Source organism: Mauremys mutica, chromosome 1 (assembly GCF_020497125.1).
Source record: "Mauremys mutica isolate MM-2020 ecotype Southern chromosome 1, ASM2049712v1, whole genome shotgun sequence".
Taxonomy (NCBI): domain Eukaryota; kingdom Metazoa; phylum Chordata; order Testudines; family Geoemydidae; genus Mauremys; species Mauremys mutica.
The window spans coordinates 282,160,030-282,185,286 of NC_059072.1; the positions used below are offsets into that span (position 1 = coordinate 282,160,030).

The 25,257-nt window shown below is 40.1% G+C and overlaps 1 protein-coding gene across 9 annotated transcripts in view; it reads right to left on the reverse strand.

The window, feature by feature from the left end:
* The window catches only part of NDFIP2 (Nedd4 family interacting protein 2), an 84,193-nt gene that overhangs the window by 33,628 nt on the left and 25,308 nt on the right, over positions 1-25,257 (reverse strand). For 6 of the 9 annotated variants that reach the window (XM_045011108.1, XM_045011089.1, XM_045011082.1 and 3 more), the window contains exons 2-5: positions 10,021-10,107; positions 5,487-5,640; positions 3,410-3,543; positions 2,299-2,358 (exon numbers count right to left, since the gene is read on the reverse strand). In XM_045011108.1, the coding sequence (XP_044867043.1) occupies positions 2,299-2,358; positions 3,410-3,543; positions 5,487-5,640; positions 10,021-10,065 (393 nt within the window). In that variant the 5' untranslated portion in view covers positions 10,066-10,107. Of the gene's footprint in view, positions 1-2,298; positions 2,359-3,409; positions 3,544-5,486; positions 5,641-9,409; positions 9,474-10,020; positions 10,108-25,257 lie in introns of those variants that run through there. The other 3 variants (XM_045011125.1, XM_045011118.1, XM_045011094.1) reach the window with 3 other exon arrangements.

Below are 25,257 nucleotides of genomic sequence, written 5' to 3' on the forward strand. Positions count from 1 at the left end.
GTTTCTTAAGATGCTAAACTTGCAGGCTTACATAGTCCCAAATTCAGACATTTATATACACACTTTTTAAAATAATCTAAGTTTAAATAAAATGATTTAAATATAAATGCACTATACCACTAAACATATCCAATCAAACCTATGTAGTACACATTTTATATTAGAGCTGTGATTTTTTTCTGACAAAAAAATTTTTTTTTCAGGCCCTAACTACACTACATTAGGGCTTCCCGATATACATTTTGGGAAATTCTAGCATGAACTACTGTCATGAGCACAAAATAAGCTACTGGTACAGTAATGATTGTCATCCTAGACAATCTCACATGTGGTAGCACACTTCAAAATAAATATCAAAGCAAATCAAAAGCTTCACTAACATGGTGCCACCAGAGGGCACAGTTTAGAACTTTGCAACTCAACATGTGCCTGCACCCAACAAGAGCCAATTACAAGCACAGTACAGTACAGTGAGGTGTAGATGGGCAGGAATGGGGCATTCAGCTGCTGCTGCACCCACCCCGTGGGCAAGAGGCAGCTAGAGTCCCCACCAAGCAGAGAGCAAAAGAGATGGTAGTGCTGACAGATTCCGGGTGGGTGGGAAATCCAGGTTGGGATTCAAAATATGGCCCTAGCAGACCTCTAGCACAACTGTAAACCAGTTCTCAGGATAAGCATTACCGTTTATTTTCTAACTTCTTTAAGAAGTCAAGTCACAGACAAGGAGACACCTACAAGATAATGATTCACAAAATTCCTCAGTCATGTTAAAACACTGAAATCCCTAATCCTTGTTTTGCTTTAATGATTTAAACGTCTCATCTCAATCTTCGATTTTGATAAGAGATAAGATGTATACGTAGTTTAGCATTTGTCTTGCCTACACATAGAATTGTAGGTGTCATGAAAGTTAGAGAAATATATTAATTTAATTTGAGAATTATGAATTTACATGGCAAAAATGCAAAGTTGTAACTGACCAAAAAATAGTATACAACAGTCCTCGTTAAAGTACAGAAAATATACATATTTTAAAGCCACTTCATGCAACTTTGGGCACCCAAACACTGACTCTTTCATTATTACTTGACCTTATTCCAGGTCCAATCTCAAATACTAAACTAGAAACAGCAACTTTCACACACTAAAATTCTTATCCATACATGTGAAATCTGTATTATCTGTTTAGAGGAATTTTAATAGAAGGTTGGAAAATGTGTAATTAAGATTTGTACTTAAGGCTAAGTGCATAAAAGGTGAAAGCTAAAAATAATGATGCCATTGTTTAAAAGTGGCAAGACAGGCTTCCTCTTGCTGCAAATAGCATAATGGTCAGGAGAGAAAATATAAATTCCTGTAGCTTCTTAAATATTCTCCCCTCCACTCCCCCCACCCATCAGCCCTAATTTTATGTTAATATTTTAGTTAATCTACATTAAGGGAAAACCAGACAGAATACCAAACTAGCAAGATTTATTTGCTTATTTACTGTTTTTATCCACAACAAAATATAAACTTATAATTTTACAAATGAAGTAATATTTCAGAGGGGATGATCAAAAATACCTCCCGGATGCCGTTCTAACCTTTGCTTTGTATCTTCCATGACATCTAACTCTTTTTCAAGTGTGTTAAACTAACACTACATGATCTGTAGATAAGACAGCTGATTAATTCATCTGCTGTTAAAAATGAGTGCCCCCTTCCCTCCTGTTACCAGGTAAGTTATTACAAAAGGAAGGACAGATAACTGGGACAAATTTGCAAAAGGTGGTCAGCTTCACCCTGCACATGGTGAAGTGCCCACAGCCATAACACAGAATGATAATGTGTTAACCCTGGAGGGCTCAGCTGTTCTAGTTCATCATTTAGCATTAAGGCATTGCCTGGGAAATATCCCACCCTCTGACTTCACCACCTCAACCAAGCTTCACAATCAACAAGCTGTGTACAATATTAAATTGTTTGTTTAAAACTTATTCTTTTGTCTGGTGAGAAAAATTTCCCTGGAACCTATTTACATTAATTTTTATGGGGAAATTGGATTCCCTTAACATGGCTTTGCTTAAAGTCGCATTTTTCAGGAACATAACTACAGCATTAAGCGAGGCGTTACTGTACAGGGCAAACCTGTAAATTCAAATACACAGATTCTAAAATGGCACATATTTAGCATATGCAACAATTCTGAGATTTCAATGGTGATAAGATAATTCTGAAGTGGGTAAGGGAACCCATCATTGTTTACCAGCAGGAAAATTCACAGCAATTTCTAAACTAGATAGAACTGAACCATACCTCTGGTGGACTGAGGAATATTTCATCAAACAGACTCCTAGACTCCCTAAACTGGCCGTGCTAAGCATGTAAAACAAACATAAGACAAAACAACTAAAGAACAGTGTTAAGAGAAAGCCATTTATTACAGACCAACAAATCATTTAATTATTTTAAATATTCTGTTTTCACTTAAATGACTTTTTAAATGTCACTTAGTTTAGAATTTAAATATATCATGAAAACTAGGAAAGTGCAATTAGAATCTTTCAAAGGGAATGAATTAACAAGGGGAAACTTGGGGCTGGAGAGGGTGGAATAGCACATATACTGATATTATATAAAACAGATTACACACAAAAACGCTACATGAAAAAAAGACAGTAAGGTTGAAAAGTCAAGCACTCAAAAGTTAGGAAATACCATAATTAAGGTTGCCAGTGCAACATCGTCATCCTTAACACGCTAAAACAGGGGTCGGCAACCTCTGGCACACGGCTCGCCAGGGTAAGCACACTGGCAGGCCAGGCTGGTTTGTTTACCTGCTGTGTCCGCAGGTTCAGCTGATCGCGGCTCCCACTGGCCGCGGTTTGCTGTTCCAGGCCAGTGGGAGCTGCGATTGGCTGAACCTGCAGACACAGCAGGTAAACAAATTGGCCCGGCCAGCCAAGGTGCTTACTCTGGCGAGCCGCATGTCAGAGGTTGCCAACCCCTGCGCTAAAAGATCAAAAATATTGGTTTCAATTTGTCCATTTTTTCTTTGCCAACAATAAAAAGCAACATACCTCTCTGACTTAAGTTACCTCTTTGTTACCATCAGAAGCCATTCATAATATCACAGCACTATCCCAGGAATTGTAATTGTTAACTCAATGAATCTGCTTCCTCCCCTCCCTCCAGATATGTACTAGCTATAGAGTCAAAATCTAACAGAGAATGTGGCTTTTTAAAGTGTTTAGCAAACAGCTATATTTAGCATCCAAAAGACATCATTTGATAACACTGATTATAAAAAAAGGTTGAAGTGTGGGCCTAAATGCTTTTTAAAACACTACTTTAGAGTACTGTACATTATCAAAACCAACTTTGTTCACAGATTCCCCCAAAAGATTTTTAGAGATATTTCACTTACTCTTTGGGCAGCTTCTGCTGCAGCAGCTGCCAATGCTGCAGCTTTGGCTTTCTCTGCTTCATCATAAGTAGGAAGAGAGGTAGCTACACTATATGGAGGTGGTACAGGATAAAATTCATTATGTGTTTCTGTTTCTGTTAAAAACAAAAAATGAGATTAATGCTTTGTATCCTGGAAAAATATCAACAAGAACCATAGACTACAGCAATCTTAAAGAATGCACACTAAAGTAACAGCAAGGCTGGTGACATTTAAACTGCAGAGTCATTAATTTCAGTCTCTTTGTTCTACAGCAACTTGACCTATAAGTGTTTACAGACATTGTGAGAAGTTTTTTGAGTTTTTTATTTATTTATTTATTTAATGAACAGGAAAGAGTGAATCACAAATTTAAAGATGCCTAGTGCTGCAGCGCAAAAGTAATTAATTTAAAGTTTGACCTAGATACTGCAAAAGGGCGAAGAGTTTTGGAACTAAGATTACATTCCGCTGAAAAACAAATGCAAGTGTTCCACTCATATGCAAATTATTGTATCTGATGGTGGAAGAAGGGTGCAAAGAAACATCTTAAAAGAAGAGTTTCAGGTTCTTAGTGTTGAAAAAAGAAAAAAAAAAAAAAGAAAAAGAAATAAGTGAACTGAGGCCTATCCTGATCATGTCACATCTTATCAACTGCGGAGCCCTGCTGCAAACTGCAGCTGGTCTACCAAGGCAGGACAATTGCTTATTCTTGGAATGGCTCAATTTTGCTAAGTTAGTATGTAAAGTATTGCTTTTAAAAAAGTAATGAACAAATTTTGTTTAATGACATTTTACTTATATTCCAAAGTGTACAAAATATTAATACATTACAAAATCAAGCAATATTAATAAGTGTCTAGTAGTTGGCTTTCCTTTATACCCCGGCATCAGCATATAACAGGATTCTGCAGCTGATTAAATGATGCCAGCAGAGGTGCTTCTCTTGCAAATACTTCATATGTGTGGTGTGACAAAGTTCCTCCTCTACCTTGGTGGGTCCTGTGCTTATTGGCAGATTTGCTCACCTCGCAGATTTGCTTGCCTCACAGATTCACCCCGTGGGTTGGGAAACAGTCCAGAAACCTTTCCCTCTGGTAGAGGCCACAGTCCAGGTCAATTTCTCCTGTGTTTGATCAGGAGTTGGGAGGTTTGGGAGGAACCTGGGCCAGCCCTCAACTCAGGGTTCCAGCCCAGGGCCCTGTGGACTGCAGCTGTCTAGAGTGCCTCCTGGTACAGTTGCGCGACAGCTACAACTCCCTCGGCTACTTCCCCATGGCCTCCTCCCAACACCTTCTTTGTCCTCACCACCGGACCTTCCTCCTGATGTCTGATAACGCTTGTACTTCTCAGTCCTCCAGCAGTATGCCTACTCACTCTCAGCTTCTTTCACACCTCTTGCTCCCAGTTCCTCGCACGCACTTCCTCTCCTCTGGCTCCCTTTGGCCTGACTGGAGTGAGCCCTTTTAGAGCATCAGAGGGGCCTTAGAGTCAGGTGCTTAACAGCCTCACCTGACTCTTAGGTTAATTGGAGTCAGGTGTTCTCATTAGCCTGGAGCAGCCCCTGCTCTGGTCACTCAGGGAACAGAAAACTGCTTATCTAGTGGCCAGTATATCTCCTTTCTACTACTCTGCTGTTCCCAACTGGCCTGGGTCTATCACAGTGGACATTTATTCATGGTATTCACATGGGAAATGTATGCATTGTGGCCCTGATCCTGCAAACCTGGTGACTATTCTGAATAAGAGCCAAAGATTGACTGTGGAGTTAAAGTACACAGAACTTGAAGGGGGGAAAAAAAAACCAAAAAACCTAATACGCTACTTGCGCAGTCTGGTAATTTGGGCAGTCAGCACAATTCCAAAAATTGCCTGGGTTTTGGTTTAAAACACAGAAAAAGAGAAAAACATCTGTGAGTCACTTCTAATCAGGTAACAGTAAGCATGGGGAAAAAAACAGATGACATCATATGCCCCCAAATCAGTAGCTGCCTCACAATATCTGTACCTCTCCAGCGGTAATACTACCTAGAGCTGTTATCTAATAAAGGAAAGATACCTGAGGTTGCAGCTGCTTCTACAGCAATACTACAATAAGGTGGAGGAGAAACATCTGCTTCAGATAAAGCTGCTGGTTGAGAATTTTGTGCAGTCTCTGTAGAAGTGGATGGCTCCTCAATAGTTGATTCTGGAGGATCATCTTCATTGTGAAGCTTAAAAAACAAGACAAAAATTTCAAAAACACATTCAGGGAATTCTTTATATACAAGTCAAATGTTGACATTAACCCCTTCAGATGTTACCAAAGAATAGAAATTTAGCACTACTTTTAGGTTATTGTGTCAAGTATCAGAGGGGTAGCCGTGTTAGTCTGGTTCTGTAGAAGCAGCAAAGAATCCTGTGGCACCTTATAGACTAACAGACGTTTTGCAGCATGAGCTTTCGTGGGTGAATACCCACTTCTTCGGACTGCTTGCATCCGAAGAAGTGGGTATTCACCCACGAAAGCTCATGCTGCAAAACGTCTGTTAGTCTATAAGGTGCCACAGGATTCTTTGCTGCTTTTAGGTTATTGGAATAATTTAAAAACTTCTGCTAATAAATTCAGGGACTAAGCTAATATACCCAACAGTTAAGATTTAATAGACACAAGAGACTTATCAAAGTACTTCTAACAGCAACCTTTCTTAAGCAGTCACTTCAAAAGTACCTCAAGGTATTCAGTACAATTCCATTCTGTTTTAAAACCTCCTCTGCTATCAAACTGATTCTGATGCTTAAAATGGGTTTCACTGAAACGCAAAGCGTTTTTTAAAAAAGTATTGAAGATCCTAAACCATTAAAGAATACATGGTATCTATGTGTAGATGAACAAAATGAATCCATTTAAAAACAAAACAGATGAACAATTCTTACCCTTTCACTGTATTAATCCAAAGGCAGATAATACACCCTATTCTGTTTATAGAATTATCTGATATTTGTACCTATGCATATTCTGGTTTATGGTCTTCTCAATTCAAATTCTGCAACAGTCTAGATTCTTATTAAAGCCCCTGCCTCTACCAAGAATCTCTTTCCCACATACACTGCTACCTCAATATAACACGAATTTGGATATAACGCGGTAAAGCAGTGCTCCGGGGTGGGGTGGGGGGCAGGGCTGTGCACTCTCGTGGATCAAAGCAAGTTCAATATAACACAGTTTCACCTATAACAAACAGTAAGATTTTGTGGCTCCCAAAGACTGCGTTATATCGAGGTAGAGGTGTACTTTTATAATAATCAATTACGGTATAAATAGGATTTTTTTAAAGCTCTGTGTTTTAGAGATATTTTACAGTGAAGTATACAAGTAAACCTTCTATAGGAGAAGAATTTGGGTAGGCAAGTATACTGATTTAAAACAAAAATAAAAAAACCTTATTTGGCTATGATGCTGCACTAACACCCTTAAGTACATAAAATCCTTGTGGTTATTTGAGCCAAAACAAATATCCTTCAGAAAATGAAAATCCAACCTAACAAATTCAACATAAAGGAGCACAAGCCATGGCAGGTAGAAAGTACTGGTATTAGGAAGGCTAAAAGATTTGAAGATCAAAAAGCTAAGAAGATAAAACATATGAAATTAAGCATATGAAGACTAGTGGTTTCTTTGGATTAACAGAATTAAGGAAGATAAAGACATTACAGAAAAGATAAGTTATTTCTTTACATCAACCTTCATTATAAGAGATATTGGTGAGATACCGATCTCAGTCTTACTTTGAATAAAAAAGATAAAGTGCTATTGGAGACTGATATGTCAAAAGAGGAGGTTGTTGAATAAATTTGGTAAGGGATAACAAAGTCCCCAAACAGATGGCAAACATTTGGAGGAACTGTAAAGATCACCTAATATACCAGAGAGGACTGAAAAGTTGTAAATATTGTCCCAAAGCCTATCTTTTTTAAAAAGGTACTAGGAGATATTGTGGGAATTACAGACCCAAAAACTTAGTTCCACTGCAGATACATTGTTTGAAAAGAGAGTTACCAAGTAATTATAAAACACCTTGAGAAAAATAAGATAGCATAGTTTCTGTAAAGGAAACAGTTTCTCTTTAATCTACTAGAAATCTTTAAATGTTTCACAAAATACATTGTATTTTATCTGCTATTTGGACTTTCAAAAAAAAAAAGTCTTGGTCAAGAATCCCTCACAAGATGTTATTCAAGGAACTAAGTATGCATCAGAGGAGAGGTAAAAATACCATCAGGAAGTGGGTAAAACAGAAAATCAGTAGGAATAAATCATCAATTTTCATTATGACAAAGGGTTAATACTGGGGTACCACAAGGATAGATTCCAGAACCTGTAGTATCCTATTACTGATCCAGACGAGTGGATGAATGAACATTAATGTGAAAAATATACAGATGACACAAAACTATTTAGTTTAGTGAAGACTAGAGAAATCTCTGCGGAACTTCAGAATGACCTAACAATTTAGGTATATGGGTAGCAAACAAAGACAAAATTCGATTATGACTATCAAGACAAAGTGGAACAAAAAACAGACTGCACTAATGCAAACTGCTGGGTTCTGAATTAACTATAACTCTTCAGGAGAAACATTTGGGTGTTTTACTGGAGACAGCTCAAGTGTTGGAATGCAGAACACAGTATGTTTTATAGAAGCTGATGGTACACCTTCATTTGGATTATCATCTGCAGTTCTGGCCACCCTATATCAAAAAAGGAACAAAAATAGAAGAGGTCCAAAAGGGTGGCAAAGAAAGAGACAAGGAAAAACTCCCATATGAAGAGACTGAAAAGACTGCAGCTGTTTAGTGTAGTGAGGAGGCATAACAAAGGTATACAAAATAATTCTTTGATCATTCAACACTGTTACCTTCTCTTGTATTACAAAAGCAAGGGGTCATTCTATGAAACTGAAAAACACATAAATAAGCAATGACTATGGAACTCATTGCCACAAGATATGATGGAGGCCAGAGCTTAGTATGATCAAAAAGAACAGCCAGTTATGTTAGACAGAAAAATCAGAAGGGATATAACCACACCCACCCCCATGTTCCAAGACATGAACCAATCTTTAACTGATGACTATTAGGAAGAAGTCTAAGTCTACAGGTTTTTCCATGATCCTTCACCACAGGATTTCTTGGGCCTTCTCTGAAGCACCTGATGCTATCTTTGGCAGACACAGTATCCTCCTGGACTAAATGATCTGATATACCAATTCCTCTTTCAGCTACATCACTACATTCTGATAATGTTAGTATTAAATATCAGCTTTTCAAAAAATTACATCAAGATACTGCTTTAAAACATTCCATTAAGAGAAAACAGATTTTGTTTATTTTTGCCATCATAACAAGTGAATTGCTGCCAAGCAGTTATGAAGACTGTGCTAACCATTGTGTGTCAAGGAGTCTCCTATGACTAACTGAACAACTTGAGGAACAAACTCTCAGTTACCGGATTTTTCTCATGCATTTTAAATACAGGTTTCGAACAGTAATATAGTCCCCTCTTTTCATGTCTACAATTTTCTGTTAGTTAAAGGCAGCAGATAATAGAATATCTTTGTTTTCCTAACCTTACTTCAGTTTGCCATCTCTAGCACAAATCAATTTGCTTGACAGCAGTTAACTGACATTCTATGGCAAGTCACATACTTATCAAGATATCTTTACTGTTAAACAGAGTATGCCTCTATCAGCAGGTTTAGATTCCCTTGAATTGTTTATGCATGACTATATGATGCCTGATTTCCCATCCCCCTTTCAAAGCTGCCACATGCTGCCGGCTCAGGAGGCACCAAGGTCACACTGCATGAACTAATTCTTTGGATTTCTAAATGGATCTTGAGTTAGGTATACAGTCCAAATCATCCATTTCTATCACACACAATTTTTACACACAAATATTTCTTTTCCGAATAATTGTAAGTTATGTTAAAGAATTTGTACCTCAGACAACTTAAAATTATCAGCCATACTCAATTCCAGGACAGGCTGTTTTCAGTAGCAGAATCTGCAATTCGTTCAGTTCTTTTCGACCTTTTAGAATGAAAGGCACTATATAAAATGCATGATCGGACTATTACCTGTGATTTTCACACTTCACTTCTGATTACCATAGGGTGACCAGACGTCCCCATCAACTCAGGACTGTCCCAATCTTTATGCGTTTGTCCTATGTCCCGTCCCCATGTGTTCGGGATATTTTCTTCCTCTCATCCGGTCACCCTAGATTACCATAACCATGTGTCTTTAAAAAAGACAACACTGCATCGCCTTCTATAGTTTATTCCCTAACTGAAATACTCATTTTCTATTTGTGATACATCATTTCCATAGCAACCAGATGTGATGTCAAATCATGTATGACTTCAAATAGAAGATTAAACTCACAATATGGCATCTGCTTACTCCTGCAAAAGTCTTTGGAGTGGGGTGGTGAAGAAAGAAGAAATGGCTGCAGGTGGCCTGCTTTACCCCCCTCCCCCATTATATTTCTAAATCTAAATACAAATCAAAAAAATCTATATCGTATACTCTGTCTATACCTTTCATTTTACCTTCAGAAGGTTTTGTGTGTTTTGCATAAATCTCATTACTTGCATAAGTTGAGTCTGCCTCTCCTCTGTTGTAATGCTGACTGATTGCTGAAAGAACAACAACGCAGTTGAATAAGGATCTCATTCACATATGTCGAATTCTCAGCTTGTTGAGATAGTGGTGACATTTTGCTGATCTCTTTAAGCACAGTTACCCCATAACAGCCAAAAATGCAAAGTAACTATACAGGAGAATTCTTAGTGTTGAAAAAAGAAAAAAGAAAAAAAAAGAAAAAGAAATAAGTGAACTGAGGCCTATCCTCATTCGGCCTATCCACATTCGGCCCAGTTCATCCCTGTTACTTCACAAGAGCTGACAGTTACTACAGAGATGAATTTCGTCATTGACATTTACTGGTTTCCAGTCTCAACATATTTTTGCTATCTTCATAACTAATCATGCAGCCATACAGGATGTGGTTGTCACTTGTCATCCCTTTCCTCAAACTATCTGTTTCTATGTGATTTCAAACATTATTTTGCTGTTGTCATAATGTAATACTGTATTTTACCACCTTTGCTCATCTCATGGAGTAGTGGCTTAAAACTGGATTGGCCAACTCTTGCTGCATTTGGGCCACAATGAGCTACTAAATACAAACAATTAAAAGTAAGATATGGATAATGAGAATATCCTGTTACACTAGATAAATTTTATCTTAAGGGATACTGTGCCATAACAGCACCAACGACCTTCACATAGGAAATGCTTTATAAGAAATAATTCTCTTTCATGACAGTCACCAGAAAACAGTCTTTCCTAGAGTCTTTTGGGGCTCTTCAGTCTAGCAGACAAAGGTTTAATAAGATCTAATGGCTGGAAGTTGAAACTACACAAATTGAGACTAGAAATAAGGTGTATATTTTTAACAGAGAGAATAGTTAATCATACCATTTACTGATTCTCCATCACTGGCAACTTTTAAGTAAAGAATGGATTTGTTTTCAAGAAACATTGTAGTTCAAATAGGAAGTAATTCAGGGAGTTCTATGGCCTGTGTTATACAAAAGGTTAGAGCAGATGATCATAATTATCCCTTCTGCCCTTGAAATCTATGAAGCTCCACAGCAACAGCTGCCAACATCAACCAGACCAGCAACTATAGAATTGGGTTCATCTGTCCTGCCTTCTTCCTTGTGGACTCCCATGAGACCTTGACTGGGACCTAGATTCCTGCCTGCCATCAAGCACTGCCTCCTTTTACTATGGTATCACCCAGCACAGACAAACCTTCAGCTTCATGGTTTCAAGCACTATGGGTAACATCTAAACAAAAACTGGGACAGATTTCCCATCCTGGGCAGGCAGACAGATGCACTCAAGCCAGTGTGCTAAAAATAGCACTGTGGTCACAGCAGCAGTGGCTAACTACATACCCATGACATCAGGGGAGTTTGTACCCAGATGGCTCGCCTGAGCTGCCGCTTGTACCGCTATGGCCACAACGCTATTTTCAGCATACTGGCTGGAGCAGAGCTAGCATATCTGTCTACCCATGATGGGAAAAACCCTTCCAGCTGCAGTGTAGACTATCCCTAACTGACGGGAGTTAGGAAGAAACCTCCACCCTTGATAGTTTATTTTGTAACTGTCCAATGCACTTCCTTCCAAAACATCTAGTACTGTCTGTTAGAGACCCCCAGTCTGTTCTACTATGGCAAATTCTATATTCTCATAGTAGTTCTGTTACCAAAGAGAACAATCCAGTATCCAGGGATGTTGTTCTTGGACCTTTCCAAACCATTAAATACCCTACTAATATGCTAATCAAAGATCTTCTATAGCTAAAGCATTTCAACAAGTAAACCAAAGCACATCGGCTCCTGCCAAGTTGGCGCATTCACTGCTTTGTCTTTATGTATCATGCAACAAAACTATTACTAAATAAAAAGTTTTCAAAGCGTATTAAGATGTGTAAAACTGATACACAATCTTTTGGTTCTGGGAGCAGAACTACTACCTTCAAATGGTTGATGCAAGTTTTCCCCCTAATCCCCTCCCCCATTATTCTACAAGTATTTGCTATTACATATATCTGGATTTGGTATGCCTGTGCTGACAGTTTGTTTTTTAGATACTGCTCTGACAGAGAGTATCAGTAGTAGCCAGTACCATTATACCATCATAGGTGCAATGTCTACACAAGCAACGAAACAGAACAGAAAGCCAGTGCTGGTATTCTACAGCTGTGTAGAAATACCAAATGTGTCAGCTAAGTAAGTATTAGGTGCCATGGAAACTTATCTGTATAGACTCCAAAGGGATATTTGGCTGAATATGGTTGAAAGTGTGTTGCAACAAAAGCTTTTCTGCTGAAACTAGACTTCCATTAAGTAAATTCCACACAAACAATAGGTGTCACATTGTGATACCCTGTCCTAAAAATCCACAGGGTGTACTAGCACTTAGATAGGGAGAGAGACCATGAAAATAAATTTCAGACACACTCAAATAAGAAGACCCCAATGTCTGTGTGTCTAAAATTAAATTTATATCCGGCTTTATCCAACCATAAAAGGGGAGGGGAGAGAGAAAGTCAATATTTAGAAGTAAAGGCCATGTATACATTCCTTTCTTAAGGTTACTGACCGCTCCTCACAAATACTTTTGCATATTAACATTCAAAACGGATTTTCAGAAAACACTATTTCTAGTCTGAATGACAAGGGCAAATATCTTTAGTTACCATTATTTTTTCTTCTTTTCTAACTGTTCCCTTTCCTCTCCCTCACTTTACTCAGAATGTCTCTTCCCTAGCCATTATAGTTAGTCAATGTTAACTCTGGATTGACCAAAATTCCAATTTTCAAGTATCAAACATATCAATAAGTTGCTGGATATCTAGCAAGAAATTATATAATTGTCAAACCAATAACTATTATTTATTGCAAATTCACTCCAGAGACCATATAATCAATAAATCTGTCAGAGTCAAATAGTAAGAGACTATTTTTAATCATTTATATTAAAAAAGGCTGTTTGTGCTGTAACGTCTCATTTTCATCTGTCTGAAGAAATATTTCTGGTAAATTTGTGGAGTTATGCTGCAATTAAAAAAAGTTTGAAGTTAAAACAAGCTTGCTTAAAAAAAAAAAAAGCATTTTATGTTTTCCAGTTAACATAAAATTCACCACCTAATTGGAACTCAATGAGGGCATATGCCTTTGACAGGCAGAAAATCTGGATAAAATTAAGACAAATAATTATAAATACCAACTCATTTTAGATGCAGGAGTTCCACATTAAGAAATAATTATGTTTGCCAATAAGCATCTCTATGGTGCTGGGGTTCAAAGTTTCTCTTAGGCTATTACAAGTAAACTTTTGTAAAATCAAGTATCTTGGCGGGGGCGGCAAGACTTTTGTAAAATCCGGGAGATATGGTAGCTTAAGACTGGGAAACACACAGATGCTTTGGACTAAAAACAATTTTGAAAGAACTGGAGTTTGCAAGAGACAGGGTTTGTCTGTATGGGCTTCATTGGTAGCAAACTCTATAGTTAATATTGAGTTCCAGGTTCTATTTTAAACTCGACTTATTTTTCCCTAATCCAAATTAATTTGGGCTGAAGTTTTCAGTGTCTCATCTCAGCCAAAAAAATGAAATATTTATCAAGTTTCAGCAAAATTCCCAGAGATGGTGGGAAAAATACAGAGGAGACTTTTTTCCACATCATATAGGTGACCTTTTGCTTAAGACAATGAGGGATGATATCAAACATCAAATTTGATTTATTTCATATTCCTCACATAGGATGGAGAAAGAATCCAAGTCTGATTAAAGTTGGTTCATTATTTTAAAATTTCATACACACTTTAAAATGTGTAAGTCTGTACATGTACATTACAGCCTTTTCCATGCCTTTGGAGCAGGGACCTGAAATTGAGTCCCACACTTCCCAAATGACAGCCTTAAGCAGCGGGCTACTGGCTACTTTGGAGTGGCTCAAGTTTACAAAAATTTCATCAGAATGGAAACAAATGAAAAAACTTCAAAGTTTTTCACAACAGAATGTGTGTGTTTCCAGCCAGCCCAATTTAGAACCTATTCAGGATTTCCCATCGTTTGTATGTATTATCAAGATCTGAAAATTTACCTGACCCAAGAACTGTGCCTACTGGCCAGGATGAAAAATATCTAAGCAGTCACGACCCTTGCAATTTAAAGGAATAACATTGTGCACCATTTCTTCAGGGGTTTTCAAACTGGGGGTCGGGACCCCTCAGAAGGTTGTGAGGTTATTATATAGGGGAGTTGCGAGCTGTCAGCCTACACCCTAAATCCCGCTTTGCTTCCAGCATTTATAATGGTCTTAGATATATTAAAAAGTGTTTTTAATTTATAAGGGGGTTTGCACTCAGAGGCTTGCTATGTGAAAGGGGTCACCGGTACAAAAATTTGAGAACCACTGCTGCATAGCATTAAATAGAGTAACTATCAAAACTTTTTATTTAGTAACTTAAAAGTGTAACTTACTACATTTCTCATTTTTGTTATCCCCTCTTTTCCATCATGACTTCATTCCTCTATTCCTTTCTTTCCTGAAAGAAATCTTGGAATCTCTCCCTCTCTCTTTTCCTTAGTGTTTGTTTCTTCTTTTCTTTCTCTATCTCCACTTCTTTATAGCTGTCTTTCCCCACCTCCTTGTCTTACACTGTATTGTCTACTTCTGACCTATTTTTTTCTCTCCACTTTTCACTCTCAAATCTCTCAATACTTGACTTTTTAACTTATATACGATCTCTCTTCCACCTGTCCCCTCACATGCCTTCACATTCATCTACTCAAACATATGTATTGAATGTTTTACCACACTCCAAACAATCTGAAGACTAAACCTGCTAGTCTGTGAGAAATACAAAATATTGGAGTCTTTAGTCTCCAGCATCAGTCCCCACGTAAGACGTCAACTCCCCTCCCCTCTTAAGTTCCCTCTAAGCTGCACAGCCATGCAGCAAGCCATCAAGGGCCGTGCAGATGCACCTCTCCCCCAGCCTCGGGCTGCTGCGGTGAGAGAGGGTTGGGGGGGAGGGGGAAGTCCTCTCTCCCCGCTGCAGCCCCTGGGGCAGCCTGCACCCCAAACTCCTCATCCCTGGCCCTACCTCAGAGCCTGCACCCTCACCCCAAACCCCTTATCTCAGTCCCCGCCCCAGAGCCTGCACCCCCAGCCAGAGCCCTCCTCTCCCCACACTCCAACCCCCAGCACTAGCCTTGAGCCCCCTCCCATACACCCAAACTGCTGCTGCTGCCCCAGCACCTGCCCAGCTCAGGCAGCCCCTGAGGTAGCACCAGCTGCTGCAGAAGTCATGGAAAGTCTCAGAATCTGTGACTTCCATGACAGACACACAGCCTTAGACATCTGTAAACAATTCCGCCTTATGCTCTTCAGTGGATCATCTTTGCTGCCTAAAGGTTGGGTTCCCTGAGCAGAACTTCCTGCTACTCCCAACTCCAGCTTACAGCTACCATGTGTGCTCATATATAATGGTGGTTCTCAACCTATTTATCATTGTAAGCTGCATATACAGCTCTCTCTGGGTTATATGGGCAGGAGCCACACAATATATACACACTACCTGTATGCCAATGAGGTCACGTGAACCGCAGCTGTGTGCTGATTAGGCTGCAAGCGGCCCGTGGGCTGCAGGTTGAGAACCAATGATATATAAGAACACCTCATACATGCATGCACACAGCTCAAGTTTTTCCTAATCTTTTCATACCCAAACAGAGGAGGAATTGTTTTTATAAAATGGTCTGTAGATGTTTCAGTATACCCAAGTGGTGTGCCGAGTCTTCACTTATTCACTCCAATTTAAGGTTTTGCGTGCCGGTAATACATTTTAACATTTTTAGAAGGTCTCTCTAAGTCTAAACTATTGTTGTGTATAAAGTAAACAAGTTTTTTAAAATGTTCAAGAAGCTTCATTTAAAATTTAATTAAAATGCAGATCTTATCAGTTTAATGCAGTGGTTCTTAACCTGGGGCGCACGCACCCCCTGGGTATTTTGCCACCTAGGCAAAACTTCCACCTTGCACATCAGTTCATTGAGGGGCAAATCCTCAACAAGCCTTTATAGACCCCAGGGGCCAGCCATGCCCAGGGGCTGCTCCCCAGACCAGGTTCCCCGCCCCCTGAACTCCCCTGGAAGGTGCACAGCCCCCCGGCAAGCCCTCCCAACCCCACCCAGGTGGCCCCTGCCCTGAGTCCACTCATGGGCTTTGTCGGGTTTGGGCCACTGCAGCAGCTCAGCAGGGAGGAGCCACCTTCCGGAGGCACCAGAGAGCCAGAGTATCCCGCTTGCGGCAGCAGCGAGCCCCAGCCATGGAGGAGCCAGCGTGGTGCAGGGGGAGAGAAGCCCTGCAAAGGCAGTGGTGGCACCACTAGCAGGGAGCAGCTGCGCCCCTCCTGCCCAAGCTGCGCCCCCCCCCAGGGGCGCCTGCAGGCTGCAGTGGATGTATGTAGGTGCCAGCCCCCATGTGCCCCCCAGCTCCCCCCTCGCCTAAGGTTACCATATTTCAAACAAACAATCAAAATAGAGGGGAGAGCCCTGCCCTAGCGCCCATCCACTCCCTCCCACTTCCCACCCTGATTGCCCCAGTCAGACTCGCCCCCCAGCTCATTGTCTCCTGACTGCACCCTCCTGGAACCCCTGCCCCTAACTGCCCCCCCAGAACCCCACCCCCTACCTAAGCCTCCCTGCTCCTTGTCCTCTGACTGTCCCCTCCTGAAACCCTCCCACGCTAACTGCCCCCCAGGATCCTACCCCCACCTGTACCGACTGCCCGAACCCTTATGAACACCCCCGCCCCCAGACAGACTCCCGGGGACTCCCAGGCCCCATCCAACCACTCCCCGCCAGGACCCGCAGAACTCCCGACCCATCTAAACCCCCCCTGCTCCCTGACTGCCCCCCCAGGACTCCCCTTACCAGGCCCATGCCAGTGAGACACTGGCTCCATGTGGAGGCAAAACATGCTGCCGGGCTGCCGTGCACACAGCCCCTCTCCCGCCGAGTGCTGAGGCAGCGGGAGGGGGGGAGCTGCGGGAGGGGCAGCGGCGGCTCACACTCCCGGGAGCCGCAGAACCCGAGTGCGGTGAGGGGGGAAGTCAGGGGGCGCGCCTGCCCAGGCTGCGGCCCGGTGCCTCCCCCCCTGGAGGAGGCTCCTGCAGCACATGCATGCAGGCAGCGGGCCTCATGCACCCCCTGGCTCCCCCCTCGCCGCCCTCGGGGTCTGCCGCCGCCGTCCCTCCCTCAGTAGGCTCAGGGCCCCGTGCCCCGGCAGCTCACACTCCCGGGAGCAGCACAACCTGAGCACGGTGAGTGGGGAGCTGGGGGGCGCGCCTGCCACCAGTCTGGGGTCCCAGCCGCCGGCCCCACTTCACTCAGCCGGCCGCGCATGCTGAGTGGGGCTGGCAGTGAGGACCCTGGCTGGCAGCCGTGTGCCAGGCAAAAATCAGCTTGTGTGCCAAAGGTGGCACGCGTGCTGTAGGTTACCAACCCCTGGTATACACAGTAAGAAGGTGGACATTAGATATAAATTACATATGGGATAAAAATGTACTTGGATTTTTAAATTTGATATATTTAAAAATCCAAGTACATTTTTATCGTGTGTGTGTGTGTGTGTGTGTGTGTATTCATTCGCTTAAATCACATGCAAATTTATAACATTTAAATCTTAAGTTCTATTATTTAACATGCTAACTTAGAAATGAAAACTACTTATAGAAAAGGTACCTTCCTGAAGCTGCCTTGTGTATGCTTGCTGATGTACACAGAAATAACTGTATGAAGCTATTGCTTAAGGGGAAAAAGGCAAACTGAATTAGCTTCCACCATTCAATTTTCTGACTTTTCAATTACCTGTGTTTCTCGGTTCAGTCACAGGTAATTGACTACAGTTACACTGCATGTAGCTTTGTGAGTCTGCTGTGACCTGTACAAAGTACAGCCCTTTCCTAGATCAGAATAATTATATGCAACAGTGAGTCAAAGATGAGACTCCTCCTTAAAATAAATCTGAAATGAAGTGTGATGACATGGAAATACCTTTGAATAGTTTAAGATCTGATATGTAACCTAATAACTGAAATAGACTAACTTATTCTACTGCCCCAATATGTTTATTATTCACCTATAATGCTTGAATGCAACAGAGACTGTTTAGGGAGGCAAATCAATTGCTCCTCAGATAAGAATATCGCAGCACACACTTGAAAGACAACAGGTGAAACTACTGACTTTCACAATTCTATGTCCTGTCTCCAGCAAATAAACAAGTCTTAATATTTCCAGGCTGGGAGCCTGGAGATCAAAAGGATACTGAACAGCTAAAAGCCCTGACAAGAGGTGGGGTGACTGTCAGTTGCCAGGGGCTGGAAGTTGTCAGTGATCTCAGACAGCCACATGTCCTGCAGACATGTAAACAAGCCTGAGCCTTCTCCAGTTCCAGGGAACAGTAAGCCTTCGAAAGAAGCAAGCATACAGGCAGAGTATTTATTGTTTTAAAATGTTTTCGCTGAGATATTTTTGTTCTAAGTAAATAATATTTTACTTTAAAAAGGCTGTTTGGTCACTCGTTACCACTGTCATTGCTGCCGGAGGAAACAGATTTTAGGTGCTGGGCAAACGTCAGACCAGCCGAGGTAATCACAATTGATATCCAGAGGGCTACTCCCAGAACCCAGTACAAGAGTGGGGGAAATCACATGATTCTATCCTGAGAAAGGTGACAGCTAGCAGCCTGAGGAAGTGCACTCAAGGAGACCAAAAGCAGTCAGAGGTGTAGTTAGCCTAGGAACTGTGACAATCAGTAATGCTAGGAGTACACAGACTAATGGAAATAACTTTAGTAATGCCTATGCAATAATAAATGTTTGTGACGTTAACTTTAAAAGCCACATATCATTAGACCATTCAATAAGTTCAAAAAAGGCTTCATTTAAAATTAAATTATATTCAAGAACGGATTCCACGTTCCACAATGTTCTCATTTAGAAAAAAAAGTGTTGAGACACCAAAGAGCATATTAGAGACCTTTGAAATGCTCACCAATTTCTTAATTTTATACTAGGAACTATAGGACTAGAGTACACAACACTACAGTGAGCCCACCATTCAAGACATTTGGAGAAAAATACACTAGTGCCATGGGAACGCCTGTTCTTACCTTCAGGTGACATTGTAAACAAGAAGTAGGCAACAGTATCTCCCATAAATGTAAACAAACTTGTTTGTCTTAGCAAATGGCTGAACAAGAAATAGGACCGAGTGGACTTGTAGGCTCTAAAGTTTTACATAACTGTATTCAAAAACAAAACAATGCAACAAAAAATTCTACATTTGTAAGTTACACTTTCATGATAAAGGGATTGTAATACAGTACTTGTAGGAGGCGAATTGAAAAATACTATTACTTTAGTTTATCATTTTTACAGTGCAAATATTTGTAATAAAAATATAAAGTGAGCACTGTACACTTTGTATTGTATTGATTTCTATTACAACATTTCAAAATGTAGAAAAATACACAAAAATATTTAATAAATTTTCATTGATATTCAATTGCTTAAAATTGCAATTAATAGAGATTAATTTTAATCGAAATTAATTTGTTTTAGTTAACTGCAATTAATTGACAGCCCTAGTCAAAACATGAGTATTTCACTGCCCTGAAACATTAATTCCAGCATGTGATGATGACAGGCTCTGAACACTTAAGTGACTTAATACCTCCTTAGTACCATTTCTCTTTTCTTGCTAAACCCACGCTTAAATGATCTCTGTATTTTTTGGTAAAGGTTTTTAGGAAGTGAACATGCCAATTATTATTAAATATACTAATGACTGCCAAAACCCTGTTGTTAATCTGCTCTGGCACACTAAAAATTGTGACATATATTGTACATCAACCTTGCAAAAAGGTCACAAAATCTACTCATCCACCTTTTAGCACAGAAGAGAGACCAAATAGTATTTTTTTAAAAATGCCTGTCAAAAAAAGAAATTAATATACTTCTGAGTGAACAAGTAAAATTTTGCAAGAACGCTGCACATAAACTGTTGTTCAGTCTTAATCAGAACAAGGCTAATCGTTCCTTAAGTTCACTATATTTACTGTCACTCAATTTCTGTGACTAATCAATAGGACCACTAAAAGCTAAGATACTCATAAGGTTGGTAGAACAGGCCTTGGACAGGTAAGCATGGGGAGGGAAAGGAAGGGTTGTTTTTTTTGTTTGTTTTTTAAAGTGGTCTGCTGGCTTGACTTTTATTTTCCTTAAAATGCATTCACAAATTTTTAGTCTGATACAATTTCTCTAGTGGTATACTGCTCGCAGTAAGACCGTTATTCTATTTATGAGTCAATGTAGTATTATACTATTACAAATATTAATGGCATTACCTAATTATATTTAATATTTTTAGAAATATTTATTCATCAAATAAAAAAAAAGATGAGACAGGTCTCTGGCAACCTAAGATGACACAAAAAGAGAGGAATGGGACTGCAAACAGAAACAAACTGACAGATTTTTGCACATCTTGTTAGGTCCACAACATTCAAAGTTAGTGTTTTATTTTTCTAAATCAGAGAATCTTTGCCTGTCCCACAAAGACCTGCACGAAAGACTCTGCGATAGGGTGAGCTAAGACAGAGCAAGGGTCAAGCCACAGGATCCACTTTTACATGCATCCAGTGCCTAGTATTCCATGTAACTGGTGCAGAATAGATGCAAAAAACAAGATCAATTAAAACTAGCAAAAAGTCTTATGAAATCACTTTCTGCTTCCACTGTAAATCTTAAAGCAATTTATTGAGGTGTAGTCCCATTTCAGATATGGGATTAGTAAAGTAAATAGAAGTTAACTTATTTACCAATTTTCACACAAATCCACTAACCACAAATCCAACCAGAGAAGTCAAATTTGTGTCCATTTTCACATTTATGAAATGGAAATAGCAGCACTTATTTGTAGGTTTAGAAAGCACTTTATAAAGATGTGTACTAATAAGTAGCATCATTTTACAGGTGAGAGGAAAAGAGAAAAATTAAGTGACCTGCCCAAGCTTGCATGCACATGGTGAAGTGCAGCATTTAAAATGTGCAATCAATGACATTCACTACACAGCTAAGTTTGCTCACCCCACATGCACAACACAGCACACTTTCACTCATAAATATTGATTAGAAGGCCTGTTGATTTCACACCCAGTGATTATGCTTCCAGGCTTATTGACTATCAAACGCCTATTGCCAAGTTTTTCTAAAACAGTTTAAAAGTTCAGTACAGATTTAGGGGTAGAATGTGAAACTCCTAATTATTTGTCAGAAAATCATTGGAACTTGCACACCTAAATGACTTAGGCATTTCTAAGAATCTCACTTAAGGGCCTAACTTTAGACCTCTATTTTTTAAATTCTTGCCCTCAATCCCTGGTTTTCTCCCTCCAAATCTGGAAAACACACAGTTCATGACAGTTTGGATTTACATTGTGTTTTTTCAAAAGAGGATTTAAGAGCATTGCACCAGTGAGCACAAAGTAGCTGCCACATCTTTCAGATATCAAGGCCAAACGCAGAGATGCAATACTTTTTTGTTTGATACATTAGGGCATAATGGAGCAGACTTGGATCTACCACATCAGAAACCCTGGGTTTAGTCTCAATTCTCCCAAAAACTTCCTTTAACCGTGGGCTATCCTCAGTCATCTGCAAAGCATAAGTCACATTATATTTGTCTTAGAGGTGTGAGGTCTTGCTAAATATGGGCTGTGAACATTCAGCCTCATGAAACCCAGTTACATTTGTAACTAATGTTCTAGGCTCTGAGCCAGGAAAACACCTTTCTTTAAACTGCTGCAATTGCAGTTTCTTACCCCCACGCCATTTTGGTGGGGAAAGGAGCTGTGCAGAATCATTTTCCCTAGATTTTTTCTCTCAATGCTCTCTCCCTCAGGCATGAATGCAAGTCTCAAAACTAATGGTGCTTCTTTCACTCAGCACAGAGAAATGCACAGCTCTGCCCATGAACTTCCTATGGTTGGCTCTGCACATGTACACATGTCCCAAGAACCTCACTACCAACTGACAAGGGGGTTACAGCAATCTTCTGATTTTGGTATGTACATTCAAGTTCACCAAAGAATACCATGTGAAGTCTCAAATGAAATCCAGTGTGTTACTGGTTATTCATATTATTGTGAAACGTATGTACAAATACTATGTAAGGAATTTTTATATTATATAATGTGTGGTATATATATAATATTATATTATATATTATATTTTAACATGTGTGTGTGTGTATATATATATATATTAAAAAATATATATATTAAAAAAACACACAAAATATGACCTTAGCCTGTTTTAAGGCATTAGTCACCAGCAAAGGTGCCCAACAGGTTCTATCAGACAAGAAATGTCCATGCAAACTGAATATTGACTGATTCACAACATGCCTCGCATCACAAACCTTAACTGAACGCAAATGAAGAATTGTGGAGACTTCAAAAAGAATCAAACAGGAAGAAAAAAAAATCTGCAGGGGGAGAAAATCCTACCTGGTGGGTGCACTCCAAAGGTTTGCTTGACTATTTGGAGGTAAGACAAGACTCTGGCACCCTTCACTCGGGGGGGGGGGGGGGCTGACAGTGCTTTTGCTTCATGAAAATGGGGTCTCAACCAGGCATGGTTGAAAACAAGGAATTGGACTCTGTGATATTAACAAAATAAATATACCTAAGCCTGTAGTGGTAGCAAAGTGCTGGTCATGGGGTGAATCTTACAAGCTGGTGTATATTGTTACTTTGACACTAGCAGGCCTGATAATTCTGTGAGTGTTCAGGGGATAAGGGACTGGATGCTGTATGGAATGCTCCAACAAGGGGGTTGGTGCGTGTCTATCGCTACCAGTACGGGAAAAGTGAGCCTGGAAAGTAGCGCTGTGTGCTGCCAGAGGCTGGTGGTTTCAGCGAGCTGATCTACAGCAGGCAGAGACAAGACTGCTTCACACTAAGTGCAGGTTGTGATGAGGTGCCGCAGATTATTCAAAAGGTTCCGCCACAACCTAAAAACTGTCTCCTAGCCAAATTTCAAATCTACCACCTAAAGCTGGTGCAAAAATAGTTGCTTTTTAAAAAAAGCGGGAAAATAAGTTCTCGCCATCAAAAACATCTGATTTTGCATAAACAACACACACCCCAGGGATAAGAACCTATCTGCTAAATTTTAGCCCCAGGGATAGAATAGTGACAAAGTTTAAGCAGCTAAAAATGGAAACACCTGTGCAACCTTAACTGTAGGTGTCATTACATGCCCTGTGTATAAGATTCTTTGCTTTGACACACAATTCATTGATTTTTAATGTAAATGTCTATGAAAGGAGTTAAAAATAAAAGTATAATAAATGAGCCAATAATAAAAATGTTACATTACCTTAATTAAACCACCTTACTAGTAAGATGATAAAAGAAATTAAATTTGTTTCAAACACTCAAGATGACAAACGTATGATAGTCCTCTACGGTTCAATCAACTGAGAAGATGCGACATCTTGGAAAGCCCACAAGAGAAAATAACTTCTACGTGTTTATATAAATATACTAACAACTTCCAAGTATAGGCTAAGTAAGAGGATATTTTTTTCCCTCAAACACTGAGAATCACAATTACCAGAGCAAAAATGGTATTACTTGCCCAGAAAACAAGTAATGAGTGAAAAAAATGCAAAGACCCAGGATAAATCAATCAATGGTTTAAAAAAAAAAATCGCCTTTTTTTGAGGGAAAAACACAAAGATACATTATAGCTCAAAGATATCATCATGGAATAGGGATTATAAACTCTAATTCTATAATATGAGACAATATATTCACGTAATGTCTAAGAAAAGTTTTCTAAATGAGTTCCAGTAGTGTGTGGATTAGGGACCCAATCATATGGGCTTCCAGGGGCTTCTTTATAGAAAAATTAACCTAAATCTTCTAACTACCCAATGGGACTCGGTGCTCAGTCTAGAACAGTGGTTCTCAAAGCCGGTCCGCCGCTTGTTCAGGCAAAGCCCCGGGCGGGCCGGGCCGGTTTGTTTACCTGCCGCATCCGCAGGTTTGGCCAATCGCAGCTCCCACTTCCCACGGTTCACCGCTCCAGCCCACTGGGGGCTGCGGGAAGGGCGGTAGCACATCCCTCGGCCCACGCCGCTTCCCGCAGCCCCCATTGGCCTAGAGCAGCGAACCGCGGCCAGTGGGAGCCGCGATCAGCCGAACCTGTGGAAGCGGCAGGTAAACAAACCGGCCCGGCCCGCCAGGGGCTTTCCCAGAACAAGCGGCGGACCGGCTTTGAGAACCGCTAGTCTAGAAGATACCATCAGAGATACTTAGTTTTGCAGTTCTCAAACTGTGAATGTGTGTCTCCAGAGATAACATGCTCAGGAGGAAGCAGGGTTGAAGATGATGAGAGGAACATGTCTGAACATGCAGGATCTTCAGGTTGGTAAACTTTTTTATTTCATACTTCCTTCTTAAGGACTGCCTATCTTCCTTCTGGACTATCCTTGAATTCTCATGTTTGAGTAAAAAATATAGTAGTTACTCTATGGTACTATCATTTTAGATGCAGTTGTGATAAAAAATAAATAGCTGAAATAGGCAGATCTTCCTTTTACAATTTCACCTTTAAAGTAGTACTGAGTGTCAGTGAATGCAATGACTACTACTAAATGAGCAGTACGGTAATAATAATTAAATAACTGCACTGACTTATTTTGTTTAGGAGAATCCATCCTCAACATACAGGATTCTGAAGACTATCCACCTTCAAGATCACCATCACTTTATATAGTTTCAGAGTTATCTGCCAATGATAGCATTTCAGTCACATCATGTATGTCACATAGCCACAGTATATCACCTGTAGCAAAAAAAACTCCATCATCCAGAAATAACCATAGATAAGTTTGTGATAAGAAACAGCAGATTACGCACACACACACACACACGGTAACTGATGGAAAAATTGCCCCGTTTGTTTATTCAACACTCTCCTTTCCATATGATTGAAAACCCACACTTCATTAACATGGTTCAGTCATTAAGACCAGGATAAAGTCCATGCAACAGAGCAGCTGTCACAGGCAAATTGCTGGATAAATTGAGCACTGTGCAAAAAGGTCTAGAGCAGGGGTG